We start from the raw sequence: 19,375 nt of genomic DNA, 5'->3' as shown, positions 1-19,375 counted from the left end.
ATACCATTGGTCTGTGAAGTCAGCATTGTCTACTCAGCTAGCAGTAGCTCTCTAGGGTCTCAGACAGAGGTTTTTTCACAACACCTACTGCGTGTTCCTCTTAACTGGAGATATTGGGAATTAAACCTGGGATCTTCTGCGTGCAAAGCAGATGCTGTACCACTGAGCCATGGGCCATCCCATGGCCTTTCCTCTTGCCACTTTCAAAATCAGATCAATAACCATATTGGCTAGAAACTTACTTTAAAAAGAAAAGCAAGCAAGCTGAGATTCCTAAGCTCCTGAATCAGTTATGGAAATCAACTCCTGTATGATCTGAGCAAGAAATATGTGGAAGACCTGCTGTCCTGCTCGTGTGGTAGAAATCTCAGCCCAGGTGCACAGACTTCAGCGAAAGCCTGAAGCTGGGAAGAGCCAAAATAACTCCATGCCTCTGTTACCAATTCCCCTGAGCCATTTGGCTTCTCACAGCACCGGTCATTGCTCTGAAGAAAACCTGAAGGTAGAAACCCAACATCTAGCAAAATTGCTTGAGAGGAAAAGGAGTTGCCCCCCCCCCTTCTCTCTCTGAAGGCAGGAATGTCAAAAGGTTTGAATCATGGATCGGCTGTAATTAAAAAACACATAACTAGTCGTTTTCAAATGTGGTTGTTCTACTTAATTGATTTTGTCGCCAGAGGAATAAAATAAATAAATAAAAGGCGCCTTCCCCGTGAATTACTGGAGGCGGCAGAGACTCCGTTTGAATCTAATTGCTGCAAATGTGCTAGTTTGTTGCTGGTAATAGTTATTGTATAAGAGGCTGGGTGAGAGGGGAATAGTAGCAGGGTGTGTGTGTGTGTGTGTGTGTGTGTGTGTGTGTGTGTGTGTGTGAACTGCTGTCAGCAGCTGCATCTTAGGCACAGGCTGCTTCTGAAATGGTGCTTTCCCTCTCTCCACCACCACAAAGGGTTTCTGCTGAATGATTTGTATGTAGGTTCGGTTTCAAAGTATTTTATTTGTATTTAATTGCTGGCTTGCTGCAGCCTCCCGTCTTTAATTACTGTGTAAAAACTAGGATATAAAAATGAACCAGCATTCAATTTGTTTTCTTTTAATTTCTGCATATATTAGGCGTTCTTTGGCTGCTCACCTGGTGAGAAATGCGTCATATAGAAGCAGGGGACAGGCAGTCTTTTGTGCCGGCCATCTGTTGAGCATGGGGCTGCTCTAAGAAACTCTTCCCCATGTTGGTGGTGCGGCAGGATGACCCGGGAGGTCTTCCACAGCCATATCATACCCCAAAAGCAAAGTTCCTCACTGACAGTTGTGTGATGAGCCCCATTTCTCTCCTTCAGCTTGGCTGCCTGATCCAGTAATGCTCCCGTCCCCTTGCAGTCTCGTAAATGTTTTGCAGTTTCTGAGATCTGAGTGGGATCTAACTGATCACAAACTGAGGACTGCAGGCAAAGCTTGGCCAGATATCCTTTTCTGGGGTGGATCAAGAAGCCAGAAGAGCATATGAGTAGGGTTGCCAGCTCCGGGTTGGGAAATACCTGGAGATTTTTTGGGTGGATCCTGAGGAGGGCGGGATTTGCAGAGGGGAGGGACTTCAATGCCATAGAGTCCAATTGCCAAAGCAGCCATTTTCTCCAGGTGAACTGATCTCTATCAGCTGGAGATCAGTTGTAATAGCAGGAGCTCTCCAGCTAGTACCTGGAGGTTGACAAACCTAGACAGAGGTCTGGGAGTGTAAAGAACAGATCCAGTGATTTGGCAGGCCGACTGCAAAGCTGGGGAAGGTGGTCTAGGTGCAGAATCAACTACAAAGTTGGGGGTGGGCAGGATACCCTTTTATATGTTTAAGAGGTCGCACAGCTGAGGGAAAATGGAAGTCCAAATGTGGGCATGCTATGTCAGAAAAACAGGGTGCAGCAGGACAATTTAGGTGGAGTGATTGAGCAGGGGACTAGCTCAAGCTGGTCTAGGGTTGCCAACCTCCAGGTGGCACCTGGAGGTCTCTTGCTATTACAATTGATCTTCAGATGACCAGTTCCCCTGGAGAAAATGGCTGCCTGGGAGGGTGAACTGTATGGCATTGTACCCTGCTGAGGTCTCTCCCCCCCAAACCACACCCTCCCCAGGCTCCACCCCCCAAAAGTCTCTAGGTATTTCCCAACCTAGAGCTGACAACTCTAGGCTGGTCCGACAAAGCCTGAGCAGTGGCTTAAAGATATGGCCAGGTAGGATGTATTGTGTGGAAAGGTTCTGTGGTCTCAAGTTATTGTCCAGCAAACTTGGGTCAATTACTCCTGGTCATGGGGGTTAAGGAGCTTCTGGAGGCTGTAGACAAGAGGGCTTTAATTAGAATGCTCCTTAAAGCATTCCAGCAGGCTGCTGCTATGTGAGAGTGCCATGGGGAAATTCCTGCTAGTTCAGAAACCCCGACATTTATATTAGATATTTTATCCAGGACTCTGGCATTCAAGTCAGAGGGTCTTCTTTGTGGTATGCAAATGCAGTCTTCCTTGAGAGAGGGTTGGTCTTATATGCAGCAACACTCTGACTCTATATATCTATGGAACCTACTGGCTGTGTCCTCAGAAGTTATCAGTCAGGAACAGATGAGGCTTAAGTCTTCTAAGCGAAAAAAAGAATATGAGAATGAGCTTTTCATTTGCTTCACTGGTAAACTCTTTTTCATGAGAACAGGTGTGGCCGATACCTGCAAGGCATCTGGGTAGGATTGCCATGTCGGTGGCCGAGCTCTAGTGCCTAACAGCTGCATGGCAGGCAGAAAGTCAGTCAGTCCAGATTTCCCCATTACGGAAATGCAGTGATGGGGAAAACTTCATCCTTGCAGCTGTTGGATGCAGGAAGCCTGCCAGGAAAAAAAAAGAAGAGCTCTATCCAGAGGGAATGGAGAAGGATCAGTGTCGGAGTTTGAGTTTGCAAGGCTAGCTTCCCACTTTCAATGCGGGGGGTTCCTGGGCGGGGGATGCACCCATTGTGTCTGGAAAAAATTGCCACACCCCTGGCTGTCAGCTGCCCGGAGAATAGGAGGCTGATGTCTGGATGTTCTCTGAGAACAAACTTGAGCCAAATCTTCTAGGTGGTCATGTTATGTATTTCTCTACAATTGAAAAACATACCTGGGGGCTACAGGACAGACTTCACACTCTTCTTGGTTAGTGGCTCAGGTTGAACTTGTAGCTGCAGATGAGCCGTAAGGGACAGAGGAGAAAAGCCATCGCTTGCACTACTGCTAGAAGCTCTGTGTGTATCACATGTCAGCTTGCTTAATTTAGCGAATACCAATGTATGCATCATAATTCTGGGTAAAGGGTGCCACCTTGATGCATGCGTCATGTTCCTCTTGCTTCACATGGTGTTGGAAAAATTCAGGGCCCCCATCACACATTTCCCAATTTTATTTTATGTGTTCTCCTAAAAGCATATAGTGTGAATGCAAGGAATTACTCTTTGAAAACCAGTGTATCATACAGGTACACTCGCCAGGGAACTGGGACTCCCCGTCCTTTGGTGTCAAACGTGGTGTTTGCTGCCATGAATGTCTGCAATGGCTCTTGCTTGGCAGTGGTTATGCATTACAGAATCCCCTGGTTTCTCTTGACGGGCACAGTTACAATAATGGTATGTGATGTAAAACTTTGCAGGGTTGTAACAGATCTCAGAATCATATCTTTTTCTGTATTAGCTTCAGTGTAATGTGTAAATAAAAGGCGTGACCTCTCCATCCACCAAAGATAACTATGTTTTTGTGTGCTAACCCACACGATGTATGGCATTGCCAGTCTGCGATGTTTTCCTTGTAAATGCTAATATATTGATGTATTACATATTTTTTATCTTTTTTTGATGAGTGAAAACCATAACAGATTTGATGATACACCTAAGGAGAGTTGCCAACTTGTTTTCCTCTCTTCCTCTTGCAGATTAAAGAGTTGTTTGTAAGTTTTGAAGACACACCGTTGGGGGCAGCATCTCTGGCGCAGGTCCACAAGGCTGTGCTGCAGGATGGGAGAGCTGTTGCAGTGAAAGTCCAGCATCCTAAAGTTCAGGCGCAGAGCGCGAAGGACATCCTGCTCATGGAGGTAAAGCATTGCACTGCTGTGGCTGTTTCCACAGAGTTAGTTTCTCAGCCTGTGAAATTGACTTCTCTCCCTTTTGGTTAGAGTGGATCTTCAGATTTCTCCCTGCCTTGTGATTCTGTTATTTCTATGAGGGTTGCCTTCAGGTTATGCTCTTGTCAAGTTAGATGCTGGATGCATAATTGCTGTGCAAAGAGGAAATAACAAGCGTGCTGAAAAGTAAAATATGGAACTGATGTGGTTGCCTGCAGTTTCAAGATGAATCTGTTCTCTTGCATGGGATTTTGTCCTCTCCCCCCATCCTCCGCTGCAGTAATTATGTACCATTAATATATATGACACTTTACAAAGCACCATAACCAAAATGGCGAGGTCCCTGACCAGAGGAGCTTCTAATCTAAATGTCACCAGTGGGAAGGCAATAGAAGAAGGAAAAGGCAAGGTGAGTGAGATGATTGTGAACCAATGTAGTTACATGCACTTAGGCTTCCTGTTAGTTGGGCTGAGAACTGAGAATTACTCCAAAGATTTTGAGGTGGGGAAGGGAGAGAGAGATATGGTATCAATTGGGTATTCTCAGAAGGAATTCCAGACACGGAGAACAATAAGGTAAGCCCTGATTCTTTGCAAGGCACGTAACCTTGCTTTCTTCTTGGATTTAAACTCAAGGTTGTGGGCTGTATCTTAACCATTCTGTTCAGTGAATGATGGCGCCTGCCTCTGGTGCCAGGAGACTTCCTCCAAAATTGCATCTGTACTGCATCTAGGGTTGCCGGCATGGTGGGAGATTCAACACATTAATGCCTTTAACTTTTTGGCCAGATTACTTACAGTGCAGTCTTATGCAGAGACTTACTGCAGTCTGAGCCCGTTGATCTCAGTGGACTTAGACTGCAGTAACTCTACATAGGACTACACTGTGAGAGTGTGATCTCTCTTTGGGAAAGATCAGTGGTTAGAGATTGGAAACTCTGGCAGAGTTACAATCATCACCCAGAGTTAGAACTCAAGTATATCTCTTAAATTAAACAACTACTCCTGATAGTAAGAGTTCTGTTATTCACAATATGTAGTGGCAGAACTACTGATTTATAGTTTAATTTGGGGTGAATCTTGGTCCATTGCTACAGTTAGAGTTACTAAATTCCATTCGAATCCTGTTTTATCAAGTGAGTCCTGAGGCTGTGGGGTAAGAGGATGAGTAAGCAGAGGTCCCCAGAGACGTAACAGCAAAGTCCTAGGCCTTAATAATGGATCGGGTAAAATGGCTAGGTATCTAGATAACCTAGAGATACCTTCTCAACGCCGCACTTTTCTATTAGCTAGGGTTAACGCATTCCCATCTAGAATGCTCTTAGGCCGATACCTTCAGATCCCTAGACATGAACTCTTATGCACATGCAGTTTAAATTTGTTGGATACAATTGACCACATCCTTTTAGATTGTCCCTTCTATGTGACTCTGCGGGATAAACTGCTATTTACTTTGCTCCGGTACAAGAGATACAGGAGTAATGAAGTGAAATGCAAATTTCTCTTGAGTGATCATGATCCTAAAATTACGGCTACCGTGGCTGAATTTCTTACAGGGGTTCTTAAAGAACAAGAAAAGTTTTATTATCTCGACTTGTAATTTATATGTATTGCCCTTTGGAGGTATATTGTTTTATCTCTGTCTTTTGGTATGCCAATAAAGGTTAATGAAATGAAATGAGATGGCACATATATTATGCTACTTTCTCTAACTGGACTAATTTGGGGAGTGTTTTGTCTGCCTTGCATTTTGTAGATAAAACTGATTTTCATCTCACGACAGTTCAAGAGTGTTTCCTGTGTCAGCAAAATTCTAGCCAGAAGTGTAATGTCTTGTTTCCTATTTAATGTTTTCTAAACACCATTAATATAAAACTGGATAGTAACTCATCAGATCACAAAAAAACAGACATGGAAAAAAGATTTGGTGATCTGTTTACTCCTCCCTTCATCAGAGACCCCCTCCATTCAGATCACACATACACAGTAGATTCATGTGAGGATTTCCTTCCTCTCTTGCCATTCCTCCCCCCAATTTGGGGAGGGGCAGTAGCTCAGTGGAAGAACATCTGCTTGGCATACAGAAAGTCCCCAGTTCAATCTCTGGCATCTCCAGTTAAAAAGATCAGGTAGTAGGTGATCTGAATGATCTCTACCAAGACTCTGGAGAGCCGCAGCCAATTTGAGTAGACCAATGGTCTACTTGATGGACCAATGGTCTGATTCAGTATAAGGGAGCTTCATGTGTTCATGCGTTCATATTGTGGCTTGGATCCTATGTAGAAATTCCATGCACATAAGATGGGGATATTTACCAACACCTCCCTCCATGGTAGCCTAAAATGCTCCCCAAAATACTTCTCCTGTGGGACTTGAGACCCCCCCAACAGCTAGGAGGGGAGAATTAGAGGTCTTCCACTGGAGGGGAGAATTGGCAAAAAAAGAAAAGAAAAAGAAAGAAACCCTCGCAAGTGTAGAAATTCTAGGTGGGATCCAAGCCTATGTGTGGTATTGTCAGTGAATCCGATATTCTTCTCCCTTGTTACCTTATCTCTCCCAATGATGGGGCATGCCATGTATCTGATGATCATCATGCTGAATCTGCATATAACTATTGTGCTCCCTTTCATAATCTGTATAATTTCCAGTGCAATCCTAAACAGAGTTACACTCTTATAGCCCCACTGACACTAGTGGACTTAGAAGGGTGTAACTCCACCTGGGAATGCACTGTTAAGGCATGTATGCGGATTTTAAATAAATAGGTTTTGAGGCTGGAAGAGAACACAACCACTTCTTTTAACAGCAACCTGAACAAAAATGTCAGTCAGATGGATGTTATAATATAGGTTTTCATAGACCAGATTTCACCACTGCCCCTGTGGGCGGCCATCTCCCCTTCAAAGGCTGGACACTGACAAGTAGTCCTTTCAGATGCCTGAAGGAAGTATGAAAGAGGGATTGTTGCTCATGGTGTACACACTCATCCCACTCTCGTCTCTGGTAAACTCATTTTGTAGTTTTTTGTGTTGTTTTAAAAACCTTCCACAGCCTTTTGATTGATATGGGGAGAAATGAAATGTGTGTGTACATTTCCGTGGGAAGCAATGCCTTTCTAACATCATTCCCCCCTCTTTAAACAGTTGTCTGGTTCCAGCCTTAGCTTTTTCCTTTTTTTAAATTCAGCAATGAGAAAAGGGTGGTGCTAGAAGCTTCTTCTTTGCTATGGTAGGAGTGCTGAAGATGGAACAAGCTGGCTTGGGAAAGTAGGCTCCTGATAGTTACACCCTGAGGTCCAAGGGTGAATAACTTGTCGAGTCATACCCAAAGAGGAGGGCTCTCATTTTAGGAGGGTACATGAATGAGGGACAATGAACCCTCTCATCCATCTCCTCAAAAGCTTCTCACCTGACCAGAGAGAGGCAATTGGGAAAGCTGAGGTTTTGAAGGACATTGTTCTTCCCATTTTTGATGGGGTCCAGTTTGAAGTAGCACAGAATGATAGAATCATAGAGTTGGAAGGGACCACCAGGGTCATCTAGTCCAACCCCCTGCACAATGCAGGAAATTCACAACTACCTCTCCCCCCAATGACCCCTACTCCATGCCCAGAAGATGCCCAAGATGCCCTAACTTTCATGATTTGCCTGAGGTCATAGAATCAGCATTGCAGCTGACACTCACTATCTCAGTTAAGAGCCTAGGGGTTGTTCTGGATCCAGATTATCGCTGAAACAAGTTAAGGAAGTTGCAAAAAAAAGGGGGAGGCATTCTTCCAGCTTCATTTAGCCCAGAAGATAGCCCTTTCCTTTGACTGGGCCGATATTTTCACATAGATCCATGCTATGGTTACCTTGTGGCTAGACTGTTGCAATACATTTTTAAGGACAACTCAAAAACTCCAGTGGGTGCAGAATGCTGCAGCCAGGTTACTACCAGGCACTTGGAGGAACATGCATATCACAGCCATTCTACAGACACCCCACTGGTTACCAATAAACAACCTACAAATAGGGGAGATCAGCAGCTGCCCATTCATGCGCATTCTCTGTGGTGGTGCCCACCTTGTGGAATGGCCTGCCTCAGGAGGTCAGAAAGGCCGCCTCTCTACTATCATTTCTCAGAATGTACAACCAGAAATGTTCTGGAGGGCAATCTTTATAGAGGGATTAAAACTGTAGTATCTTGCAACAGCTCAGGGGGCTGCCTCTATAAGGAACAGAACTGCAGTTTACTGCAACGTGTATTGTGTGTATCACCTTCCTATTATTACTGTTATTATTATTACTAATTATTACTAATTATTACCCACTCTCCTCCCAGCCATTACCGGGCTCAGAGCTTACTGCATTGTAGTCTATCTTTGTAATCTATTTGCTGCATTAATAACAGATAAATATTTTTATTTTAAGGTGCTTATATCAGGGTGGAATACAGACTGTTTTACCCGTTGATACTAGCATGCACACTCTGTATGAGAGACTAATACAGCCCAGAGTAGGACAATTTACAGGTATTCCACCTAGAGAGCTTTCTAATTTGAAATTTATTATACACCCTATACACCCACATGAATACACATGAAGCTGCCTTATACTGAATCCGATCCTTGGTCTATCGAAGTCAGTATTGTCTACTCAGACCGGCAGTGGCTCTCCAGGGTCTCAGGCAGAGGTCTTTCACATCACCAACTTGCCTAGTCCCTTTAACTGGAGATGCCAGGGATTGAACCTGGGACCTTCTGCATGCCAAGCAAATGTTCTACCACTGAGCCACAACCTGGGCCTGCCTGGCCTTGTATAAAGTTATCTATAAATGGTGATACATTTGTATATTACTTGGGTGTGCATTGTATGGGTTTTTATTTGACCACTGATTAAGGCCTCTTGGCCGAAATGCGTATGTTATGTGGTTTAAGTCTATCAACCCTAAGAGTTGCCATTGTGCCTTGTTTTATCATTTTTAATGTTTTTAACCCTGATACAAGTGCCTTAAAATAAAAATATTTCTCTATTTTACCTTCTCCACCCAACCTTGGGTACCCATCTTTTGTTTTTTTAGGTTGGGTTTCTTCCCCTTCTTTTTGTTTTTTTGCTTTTAAAGTCACACCACCTTCTCTCTTGTTCTGTGTGATTGGGGTAGGTCTGTCTTTAAACACGTGGAATTGCTGCCATCATTTCTGGTTTGACTCTTAGCATTGGCTTCCCGTTATTCTCTGGCATTGCATTACCACTTTCCAGCTGATTCAGAAGCCCTTTGGAAACTTATCAGTTGCTTGCTTGGTTTCAGGTCCTCCTTCTGGTTGTGAAGCAGATCTTTCCAGATTTCGAGTTCATGTGGTTAGTAGAAGAAGCAAAGAAGAACTTGCCTCTGGAGCTGGACTTCCTTAATGAGGGGAAGAATGCTGAGAAGGTGGCTCAAATGCTCAAGTGCTTTGATTTTCTGAAGGTAATAGGGGTATGTGTACACAAATGCACGTTATGCCTCTCATGTGCATCCAAGAAGGTGCATGAGTGGCATTCAGTAGAGCTGGTGCATTATTTATTTGTTACGTGAGAAGGAACACAGGAAGAATTTGGTTGTTTATAGTTGCACTGGAGTGCAACTATAAAATGTTATGCCAGAATTGAGCATGTAGCTAAGGACATTTTTGCAAAGCAGCTCCCAGCACTGTTGGTTTACAGTGCAATCCTAAGCAGAGTTACTTCCTTCTAATTCCACTGGAATCAATAAGCATGGAAGAGTGTAATTCTGTTTAATGCCAAGAATGAAACACAGGGGAAGTGTTTCAAAGAAGCAGATGTATTTACTCTGTGGACAACAGAAAGCCAGTTCTATAGCTTGCATGGCTGGTGCTAATACTGGCCTGATCTTCTTTTGTGGAACTACCAATCCCAGGATGTGGTGATTGTTGCCAACCTGGAAGGCTTTAAAAGGGGAGTGGACATGTTCATGGAGGATAGAGCTATCCATGGCTACTAGTAAAAATAAATACTAGTCATGATGCATACCTATTCTCTCCAGGATCAGAGGAGCATGCCTATTATATTAGGTGCTTTGAAACACAGGCAGGATAATGCTACTGCTGCAGTTGACTTGTTTGTGGGCTTTCTAGAGGCACCTGGTTGTCATCTGTGTGAACAGACTGCTGAACACTCTTAATTGTTGGGAAATCAGAGGGCACCTTTTATTGTCTTCCGAATTGCAGAACAGAACAGAATTTAGAATGCAACTAAGAGCACAGAATGAGAGCAGAATGAGAGCAAAGTCTGGCAATGAAAAAATTATTTTAATTAAAAAAAACACCTTGAAAAGGTTGTATTTCTTGATGTTTTCTCCATAGTACATTTCCATATGGGTGCACTAATTATAACATATAGCTGTCTGAAGCAGTTTAATGAGACTTATGTAGATAATCTAGTTCAATCACACAGTCCCTGTGTACTGCATCTAGGATTGCTGGCATGGTGGGAGATTCAGCACGGGGGGAACCATTGCCACCGCTCTAACATTAGAGCTTTGCCCCTAATACTAGATCATTGCCAGCAATGTGCTGACATCACTTCTGGTAGTGCTGGGAAGCTGATGAGCTAGAGTGGTGAGGTGGTGTAGCAACGGGCTCTAATCTGGAGAAATGGGTTTGATTCCCCACTCCTCCACATGAGCCACAGTGTCTAATCTGGTGAACCAGTTTGTTTCTCTGCTCCTCCCCATGAAGCCTGCTGGATGACCTTGGGCCAGTCACACTTCTCTCAGAACTCTCTCAGCCCCCCCTCCACCTCACAAGGTGTCTGTTGTGGGGAGGGGAAGGGAAGGCGATTGTAAACTTCTTTGAGACCCCCTAAAACCATCTCTTCTTCTTCTCGTCTTCTCTCCCATTTTTCTTCTGCTGCCCAGCTGAGTGGTGGTAGGAAGGGCCCACTGGGAGCAGGAGATCCTAGTGGTAACTTTGCAAGTATAACTGCAACACACCTACATGTATACTAGCTGTGTTGGACATGCGGCAGTGGGAGCTGTGCTTCCCAGCTGCCCTAACTTAATGGTGGTAGCATGTCGGTAGGGTCCTCTTTGTATGCAACACTGCTTCATCACAGAGGCCTGAAGAAGACAGGTAACCAATACAGCTTTTTTGAGTGGATGACCTCTGTAAGCAGATGGACAACTGTATTTCGCACTCGTGGAAGCTTCCAAGGACTCATTTGCCTCATGTCATAGTAGTCCAGTCTAGAAGTTACAGACCATGGATCGGTGTAGTGATATCAGCGGAGTCCAGAAGACAGGATAATTTATGGATGAAATTAAGATGACAAAAGCTGCACCAACCTGTTTCTCCATCAGTAAGACTGGGTCAAAGAGTGCCCCTGAAACCTTCATCTTATCTCCCAGCGGCAATATTTTATTTATTTATTTATTTATTAGACTTATAACCCGCCCTCCCCAGCAAGCTGGCTCAGGGCAGGTAACGTCATTTAAAAGCATAACAAACAATGTCTATAATCCTAATAAAACCACACTCTAAAACTCTAAAAACCTAACACAATGGTGCACAAATTCTAAATAAGCTGTAGGCACCACAAAGATGGCAACCCTTCAATTTATATTATTCCCATTCAAGGGAGGGAAAGGGGGTGAGGCCAGTAAAGATGGAATAAGATGATATACGCTGATATAAGCTGCTGTCCTCAGTTGTAGGCCTGGTGGAAGAGCTTCTGTCTTGCAGGCCCTGTAGAAAACTTTCAGATCCTGCAGGGCTCTGATGTTACCAGGCAGAGCGTTCCACCAGGCTGGAGCCAGAGCCAAAAAAGTCCTGGCTCTTGTCGAGGACAGCCGCGTGCTCTTAGGGCCAGGGATCACCAGTAAATTCTCATCAGACGATCTTAATGTCCTTCGGGGGGTATACCAGGACAATCTAACTTTGTCCCAAGTCTGTAGCTCAGATCCCCTGTAGAGCGTTAGCTTTCCCTATCAACGTCACCCCTGACTTCACTGGGTCCAGTTTCAGCTTGTCCTTCCTCTGCCGCTTGACTACTGTGTCCACAAAGAGAGTTGTGAAGGGTGTGAAGCCCTCGCTCCCAGACTTCTCAAGCTCTCTGAGTGGGGCAGCCCTTTCTGAACATTAATACAGTCCAGTGACACTCCACAACAGTCCTTTCATGCGATGCTAAGCAAACGGGCCTTAAAAGGGCACAAAAAGGCCAAAGGTTGATGGCTTCTTCTAAGCAAATGTTTATCAAGAGCCTTGGCGAGTGCTTCAGAGAGCTGTGGCTTTTGCCGCTGCGACAACTAGGAGAGTATGGAGCAAATCCCCATGGAGACAGCCAATCACGTCCTTGCTGGGTTAAAGAGCCGCTGCAGTATCGATTTGGGGAATAATAACAAATTGCTACAAAATGGCTAAATAATAGATTTCCCCCCCGTCCAACCCGTCGATTCCAAGACATTTTCATCAACCCCAAAGGCAACAGGGGAGTTGAGTTCCTGTATAAATAATCCCCCCCCAAATACAAATAAAAATAGCACAGCGGGGAAGTAGATTTCTTGCTGTGAACCCAGTTGAGCTTGTAAAGCCAGAGATAAATTGTTTCCACGTGCAAGCGTTAGGGCCAAACGTCTGTGGATAATTTAACCTCACCAAAGACTTTGTGCGAGAGACACAGCTTTATACATAGCTTAATAACCCCCATCGACTGCCACTGTAAATTCTGAAACAGGGATGAATGTTGACTCAGGGTTAAAATAAGCTGCAGGCTTTGGGATCAATAGGTTTAAGAGTCAGTGCATGGATAGCAGATAGGGTTAGGGAAAGAGTCCTGGTTAGCACATGCAACGATTCTAGAGTCTTACAATTGAAATAAAAGGGATCTTAGAGCTCAGTCCCGAGAACCAGCGTGGTATACTGCTTAAAATGTAGGACTGGGACCTGGGAAACCCAGGTTCGAATCCCCACTCTGCCATGGAAACTTGCTGGGTGACCTTGGGCCAGTCACACACACTCAGCCTCAACCCTGGCAAGTATTTGGATGTGTAAATGTTGTGTAAACACAACTGGAAGACACCCAACAAAATACTTACAAAAAGTAAGACACACCAACCAAAACCAGAACACCCATAATACATATTAAACCAAAGTTTCTATAAATTTATATACATGTACAATAAATAAAATACACCTTTAGTTTTGGCAAACAGACAAGAAAAGACCAAATATATTTCAAGAGCCATCTTAATCAGTGGTCAAAATTAAACATGCCAACTCACAGGGATAAAACATTACAACCGATACATACATATGTGCTTTTCTGCACCTTTCTGCTTCAAGATTAGGTCATCATCACATAACACTAATGAAGGCAATACTGCACCCACATCTGGAAATAAACCCACCTTACTGAGCTCAGCAGGACTTGCTTCTGTATGGATGTCCAAGGGATTTGGCTGAAGGTAGTATACTAACCATCAACAAAATTAGCTGGCAAAACCCATATTTATTTACCCTCTCCCTCTTAGCAAATATCATGTTTTTGGAAATAATGGTGTAACTCAAGTTTATTTCTTGAATTATACCTGAAAGTATATTTTCTGATTTTGAACTTCAAATTTCATAGGTTTCAGGAAATTGAAAGTTTATATGAAATGAAGCAAACTTTCTCAGTCGTTAGTTTATTCATTGGTTGTGTGTATGTATTCAAGCATTCGTAACTTATTTTGCTATGTAAAAGACTGTGTCATCTAAGGTATGTGAGAAGCAAGAAGAGCCAAGGGGCCAAAGTACACATATTGTCTGTCTTCTGTGACTGGAATTCCTGGTGTGATTTTTGGCAGTCACCAGAGGATGGGAATATGGGTGGGGTAGTGATGGGAGTTGGGGGTATTTCCTGGTCAAAAATGGCACCCATGACTTCTTTGAGACCAAGCAGGAAAAGAACATAAGAACATAAGAAAAGCCATGCTGGATCAGACCAAGGCCCATCAAGTCCAGCAGTCTTTTCACACAATTGCCAACCAGGTGCCTCTAGGAAGCCCACCAACAAGATGACTGCAGCAGCATCCTGCCTGTGTTCCACAGCACCTAATATAATAGGCATCCTCTTCTGATACTACAGAGAATAGGAATGAAAGAAAGCAGACATTCATATTGTGCAGGTCTGGGAGGCCATTTTCGCTTGGGGAATTGACCACTCTGATTGGTAAAGTAGATTACATGTCTGGCTTATCTAGGCCAAGAATAAACAAGGAGGCCTGCTCTTCTGCCATTGCTTGTTCTGTGGAATGCTAACCTCCAGCATTAGTCCCAGCCCCAGCCCCAGCCCCACCCCCACCAGAGATCCTGGGTTGGATAATGCACATTTTGGTTTTGGCTCCTATTACAACTGCCACACTCAGCCCCAGTTAATCTTGTCAATATTTGTGGATAGCACTCCTGTGACAAAAAAGAAGTAGTGTCTACAAGAAGATAATGCTGGTTTTGTAACAGAAAAAAACAACCTCGTAGAATGGCACTACATTTCCAAAATGACTTCCCTTTGATGTGATGAGGACCTTATTAATGGCACAATGGTTGTTATCCTGGTGTATTAGACAACCTTGTGGGAAGAAGCAAGATATAGAAGGGAAGTGTTACAGTAATTGCCCATAATATATGAAATTGCCATGTGTAAAACATGGATGTGTGAATCCACTACCATTCACTGTGTAACACTGAGAGTAATGTGACAGTCAAGATCCTTGACTAGGGTTGCCAGTTCCAGGTTGGAAATCCCTGGTGATTTTGGGGTGTGTGGAGCCTGAGGAGGTCGTGGTTTGGGGAGGGGAGGGACTTCAGTTGGGTATAATGCCATAGAGTCCACCTTCCAAAGAGGCCATTTTCTCCAGGTGAACTGATCTCTGTCGCCGGAAGATCAGTTTTAATAGCAGGAGATCTCCAGCTATCACCTAGAGGCTGGCAACCCTATCCTTGACCATCAGTCACATAGACAGAACAGAAGATGTCCTGACTTTAATAAAAATGTCACATCTACAGTAAGGGCTGTAATGATCTTCTGGAATTTCTGTGAGAAACCTCGTATTTGTGATGCTGTGTTCTTTCCTTCCCCCCTGCCGTCGCTGATGTGGTAGCCTGAAGGCTGATGAGATGGCCTATGCATGGGGCTTATCGGCCTGACTGCCTCTGTGTTTGGAGAGATGCTGTTGAAATACAAATTATAATTATATACTACTTTGGTGCATAAGAAATAAGAGGGATAGGCTGTTTCCTAAAGAGCTTCCTTTATGATACTGACACATGCAACAGCTAGCAACCTCCAGGAGTGATCCCATGGTCTATGCAGGTGCACAGCATGTCCAAATCCACTTTCATGAGACTTTGATAATGAAGTGTCCTCGGGTGAATTCAGTGATACTTTTATGAACATGTGAAGCTGCCTCGCATTGAGTCAGACCATTTGTTCACCAGAGTTCGATACTCTGGCAGTGGCTCTCTAGGGCCAGGCACATGACCATTTGAAGCTGTCTTGTACGGAATACATCAAGGTCCGTACTGTCTCCTTTGACTGGCAGAGGCTCCCCGGGGTCTCAGGTCTTGCACATCATCTACAACTTACACTGGACATGCCAAGAATTCAACCTGGGAACTTCTGCATGCAAAACAGATGCTCTGTCACTGAGTCATGGCCCCTTTTCAAGGCTTTGTCCAGCCCTACTGTCCCTGAAACTGTTGACGTTGGGGACAGAACCTGAGACATTCACTATGTACATCACATATGTATGCCTTACCAGTGAGGTGTGGAGTCTTCCACCTCCCTTCAAGAAACATTTTTTCCTCCATTTTACTTGAGAAGGTGCCTATTGATTGGTTCAAACCCCTACACACCTGCTTGTCTTCATGCTGTGGTTAATACTGAGAGACCTGTATTGTGTTTCAGGTCCCTCAGATTTATTGGGAACTCTCAACAAGGCGTGTTCTGTTCATGGAGTTTATGGAAGGTGGACAGGTGAATGACAAGGCCTACATGGAGAGGAACGGCATCAATGTCAATGAGGTAATATTCCTTCTGTCCATGACTTCAACCAATGACAGGGATGTAGAGAAAACAAAATAACAACATCACTAGGAATTGCTGGAACCATGCTATTGCTAAGACTAATGGCACAAAAGAAATGTTGGAACATAGAAAATATAGTCATTTTTTCTGCACTGTTACTAAGGAGAGTCTTTAGTCTGTTTGGATCAGGATGACTTCTTAAAACCTGAAGGTTTTATGTGATTGCAGAATTGTATAATGCATGTAATCTAAATCTTTGTCAGAAGGAGCTTCTCTGCATTAATGGATGTTCTGAGTTAGGGATACTATTGAATTTCACAGGCTTTCCACATCTGCTTGGAAATCCTAGTTCATTTTTTTGGCTTTTTCAGTATTGTCATCTGAAACTGAGTGTTAATTTTTGTGCTGTTTCCTATTTCCTTGCACCAAAATTTTCCTGCTACATTACTACAAACATTATTTTTGCACCCATTGAACATTATTGGCATAAATGCAGTAAAATAAATGAATGAATTAAAATATCATCAACAATAACCAAAATAATCTCCAGCTGGCAACCGAAACCATACTGGGAAGGGTCCATCATTCAGTTGATCAGAGTACACAGTTTAGATCTGGGATCCCCACCATGTGTAATAATCACTCATAGGGTTGCCAGCTCTGGGTTGGGAAATACCTGGAGATTTTGTGGGTGAGGATGGAGTTTGGGGAGGGGAGGGACTTCGGTGGGGAAAATACCATAGAGTCCACCTTCCAAAACAGCCATTTTCTCCAGGTGAACTCATCTCTGTTGCCTGGAGATCAGTTGTAATAGTGGGAGATCTCCAGTAGGGTTGCCAGGTCCCTCTTTGCCACTGGCAGGAGGTTTTTGGGGCGGAGCCTGAGGAGGGCGGCGTTTGGGGAATGGGGGGACTTCAATGCCATCGAGTCCAATTGCCAAAGCGGCCATTTTCTCCAGGTGAACTGCTCTCTACCGGCTGGAGATCTGTTGTAATAGCAGGAGATCTCCAGCTAGTACCTGGAGGTTGGCAACCCTAAAAATGGAGGACATTGCTGAGATTTTACCTTTTGAGAAGGGACATTAGGAAGTATTAAGCTTGCCTCAAATTGCTGGGGGCATTCTGCATGGTATAAGAAAATCCCATTACTGGGGAAAACAGACTGTTGCTATTAATGAGATTGCCAAACTTAGGCTGCCCTTCTTGGGCCATGCCCCAACACAGATGGCTGTCTTCTGGTACTGAGGTGAAAGTACCCCCTTTAGGTGATTTACGGGTAACTTGTAAAGGTGAACGAGTGTTTGCTTATTCGGTGTTGATCCACAAAGCAGTGCCCTCAATCTCAGGTGATTTGGTTTTCCCTCAGTGATGTCATCATGCAGCTAAATCTGCTTGGTCCCATAGTATTGCAAAGTTGTCATATTCACAGTGATTGCTGATTACCTGTGATAGCCAATATGACCATTCTGAGGAAGAAGACATAGGGCAGGGGTACTCAACCTTTTTGACCCTGCGGGCAGCTTTGGAATTCTGACATAGCTAGGGTTGCCAGGTCCTTCTTCGTGACCGGTGGGAGGTTTTGGGGGCGGAGCCTGAGAGGGCAGGGTTTGGGTAGGGGAGGGACTTCAATGCCATAGAGTCCAATTGCCAAAGCGGCCATTTTCTCCAGGTGAACTGATCTCTGTCGGCTGGAGATCAGTTATAATAGCAGGAGATCTCCAGCTAGTACCCGGAGGTTGGCAGCCCTAGACATAGCACAGTGGGCGTAGCCACAAAATGGCTGCTGCAGGAGGTACAGCCAGCCACAAATTGGCTGCTGTATAGGGTTGCCAGGTCCCTCTTCGCCACCGGTGGGAAGTTTTTGGGGCAGAGCCTGAGGAGGGCAGAGTTTAGGGAGGAGAGGGACTTCAATGCCATAGAGTCCAATTGCCAAAGCAGCCATTTTTTCCAGGTGAACTGATTTCTATCAGCTAGAGATCAGTTGGCAACCCTACTGCTGTAGTTAATCTTCAGTCACACAGTGAAGATTCTTGTGCTGTGGTGGCAGCTGCTGCCAAAGCAGTGTCTTTAAAAAAATGTGTAGCCAATCAAATCTCTGCTGGCCAATCGGAAGCCTTGCTTGGCAAAAGCCCCACCTGGGCCTGCCCATTTTGTAAAAACCCTCGGTGGGCACCAGGAAAAGTGTCGGCAGGCACAATGGCTCCCACGAGCACCACGCTGAGGAACCCTGACATAGAGGCAAACAGGGAAGGTGAATGGGAATGAAAAACGATGAACATTCGCTCAAGTTTGTATTTGTATGGTGAACCATTTTGGCTGTCCGTCAAGGCACTGCTTTTGGTCAAAAGTAATAAGGATGATCATTTGGCATTGTGTTATACCAATTTATAGTCAGTACATTTGTGATAAAGTACACCTTTCTGGACTGCTTTCTGTCCTAAATTGTTGAGTACCATTGGTCTGTAGTGAGTGATTCACATTCTAGTCTGATGCAGCCCTGTTTCATTGGCTGGTGCAATGATTCCTGTACACATGGTGTATATAGCTGGGACTTTAGGGACTGCGGTTTGGGGAGCATGTGTGCATGTGTTGGGGGGAAGGAATCTAGTCCTGTTTGTAAAAGATGGGTGTAGATTCTGCCTGTCAACTTTGTCCTTCCAGTTAGTGAATTCTGATTGAATCAGTGCTGCCTGCTTTTCTCCCAATGCAGTATTGATGAGCATCAAAATGCCACTTTGTTGAGTAGCTATCAGAAGGCTCTGGCATAAAATCAATCGTACTTAATCCGAATGTCTATCTGTCTGTCTCTGAAGTCTGGAGGGTCCCTCCCTTGTCGTCTTTTTATTCTGTGGCAGAGTTCACTCAGCACCAATTATAGACATTCCAGAATGTACCCAGAGGGGAATCAAGTCATGTGTTCATTATCTTCCAAGAGCTACATCTGTATTCTCATACTTTCCACTAGAAGGAATTGCTCACACATGTAAGTAAGTCCACAGAAGTCACTTCAATGCATTAATTGCCAGTAGTGTGAAGGAAAATTAGAATTTTCCCTTCCCTTGGTTTTTATATTTTATGTAATATTGGTTCCATAATTTATAACATTTCCCATCATGCTTAAGGCTAACTAAGAAGTGGACTCAAGGATAGGACTATACAGATGAAAGAGTGGGGCTAAGAAAGTACGGGCAGGCTTGGTTCTCCATGTCTT

The 19,375-nt window shown here is 44.2% G+C and overlaps 1 protein-coding gene across 1 annotated transcript in view; it reads left to right on the top strand.

Annotated features, from left to right (window-relative positions):
* The window catches only part of ADCK1 (aarF domain containing kinase 1), a 124,411-nt gene that overhangs the window by 85,394 nt on the left and 19,642 nt on the right, over positions 1 to 19,375 (top strand). Inside the window, exons 5-7 of the mRNA XM_056851259.1 lie at positions 3,936 to 4,094; positions 9,414 to 9,572; positions 16,046 to 16,162. Of these exons, the coding sequence (XP_056707237.1) occupies positions 3,936 to 4,094; positions 9,414 to 9,572; positions 16,046 to 16,162 (435 nt within the window). The remainder of the gene's footprint in view (positions 1 to 3,935; positions 4,095 to 9,413; positions 9,573 to 16,045; positions 16,163 to 19,375) is intronic.

The sequence above is a fragment of the Euleptes europaea genome, chromosome 6, assembly GCF_029931775.1.
Source record: "Euleptes europaea isolate rEulEur1 chromosome 6, rEulEur1.hap1, whole genome shotgun sequence".
NCBI classification, from domain to species: domain Eukaryota; kingdom Metazoa; phylum Chordata; class Lepidosauria; order Squamata; family Sphaerodactylidae; genus Euleptes; species Euleptes europaea.
The sequence above is the reverse complement of the archived record's forward strand: the minus strand, read 5'-3'. Positions and strand labels throughout refer to the sequence as shown.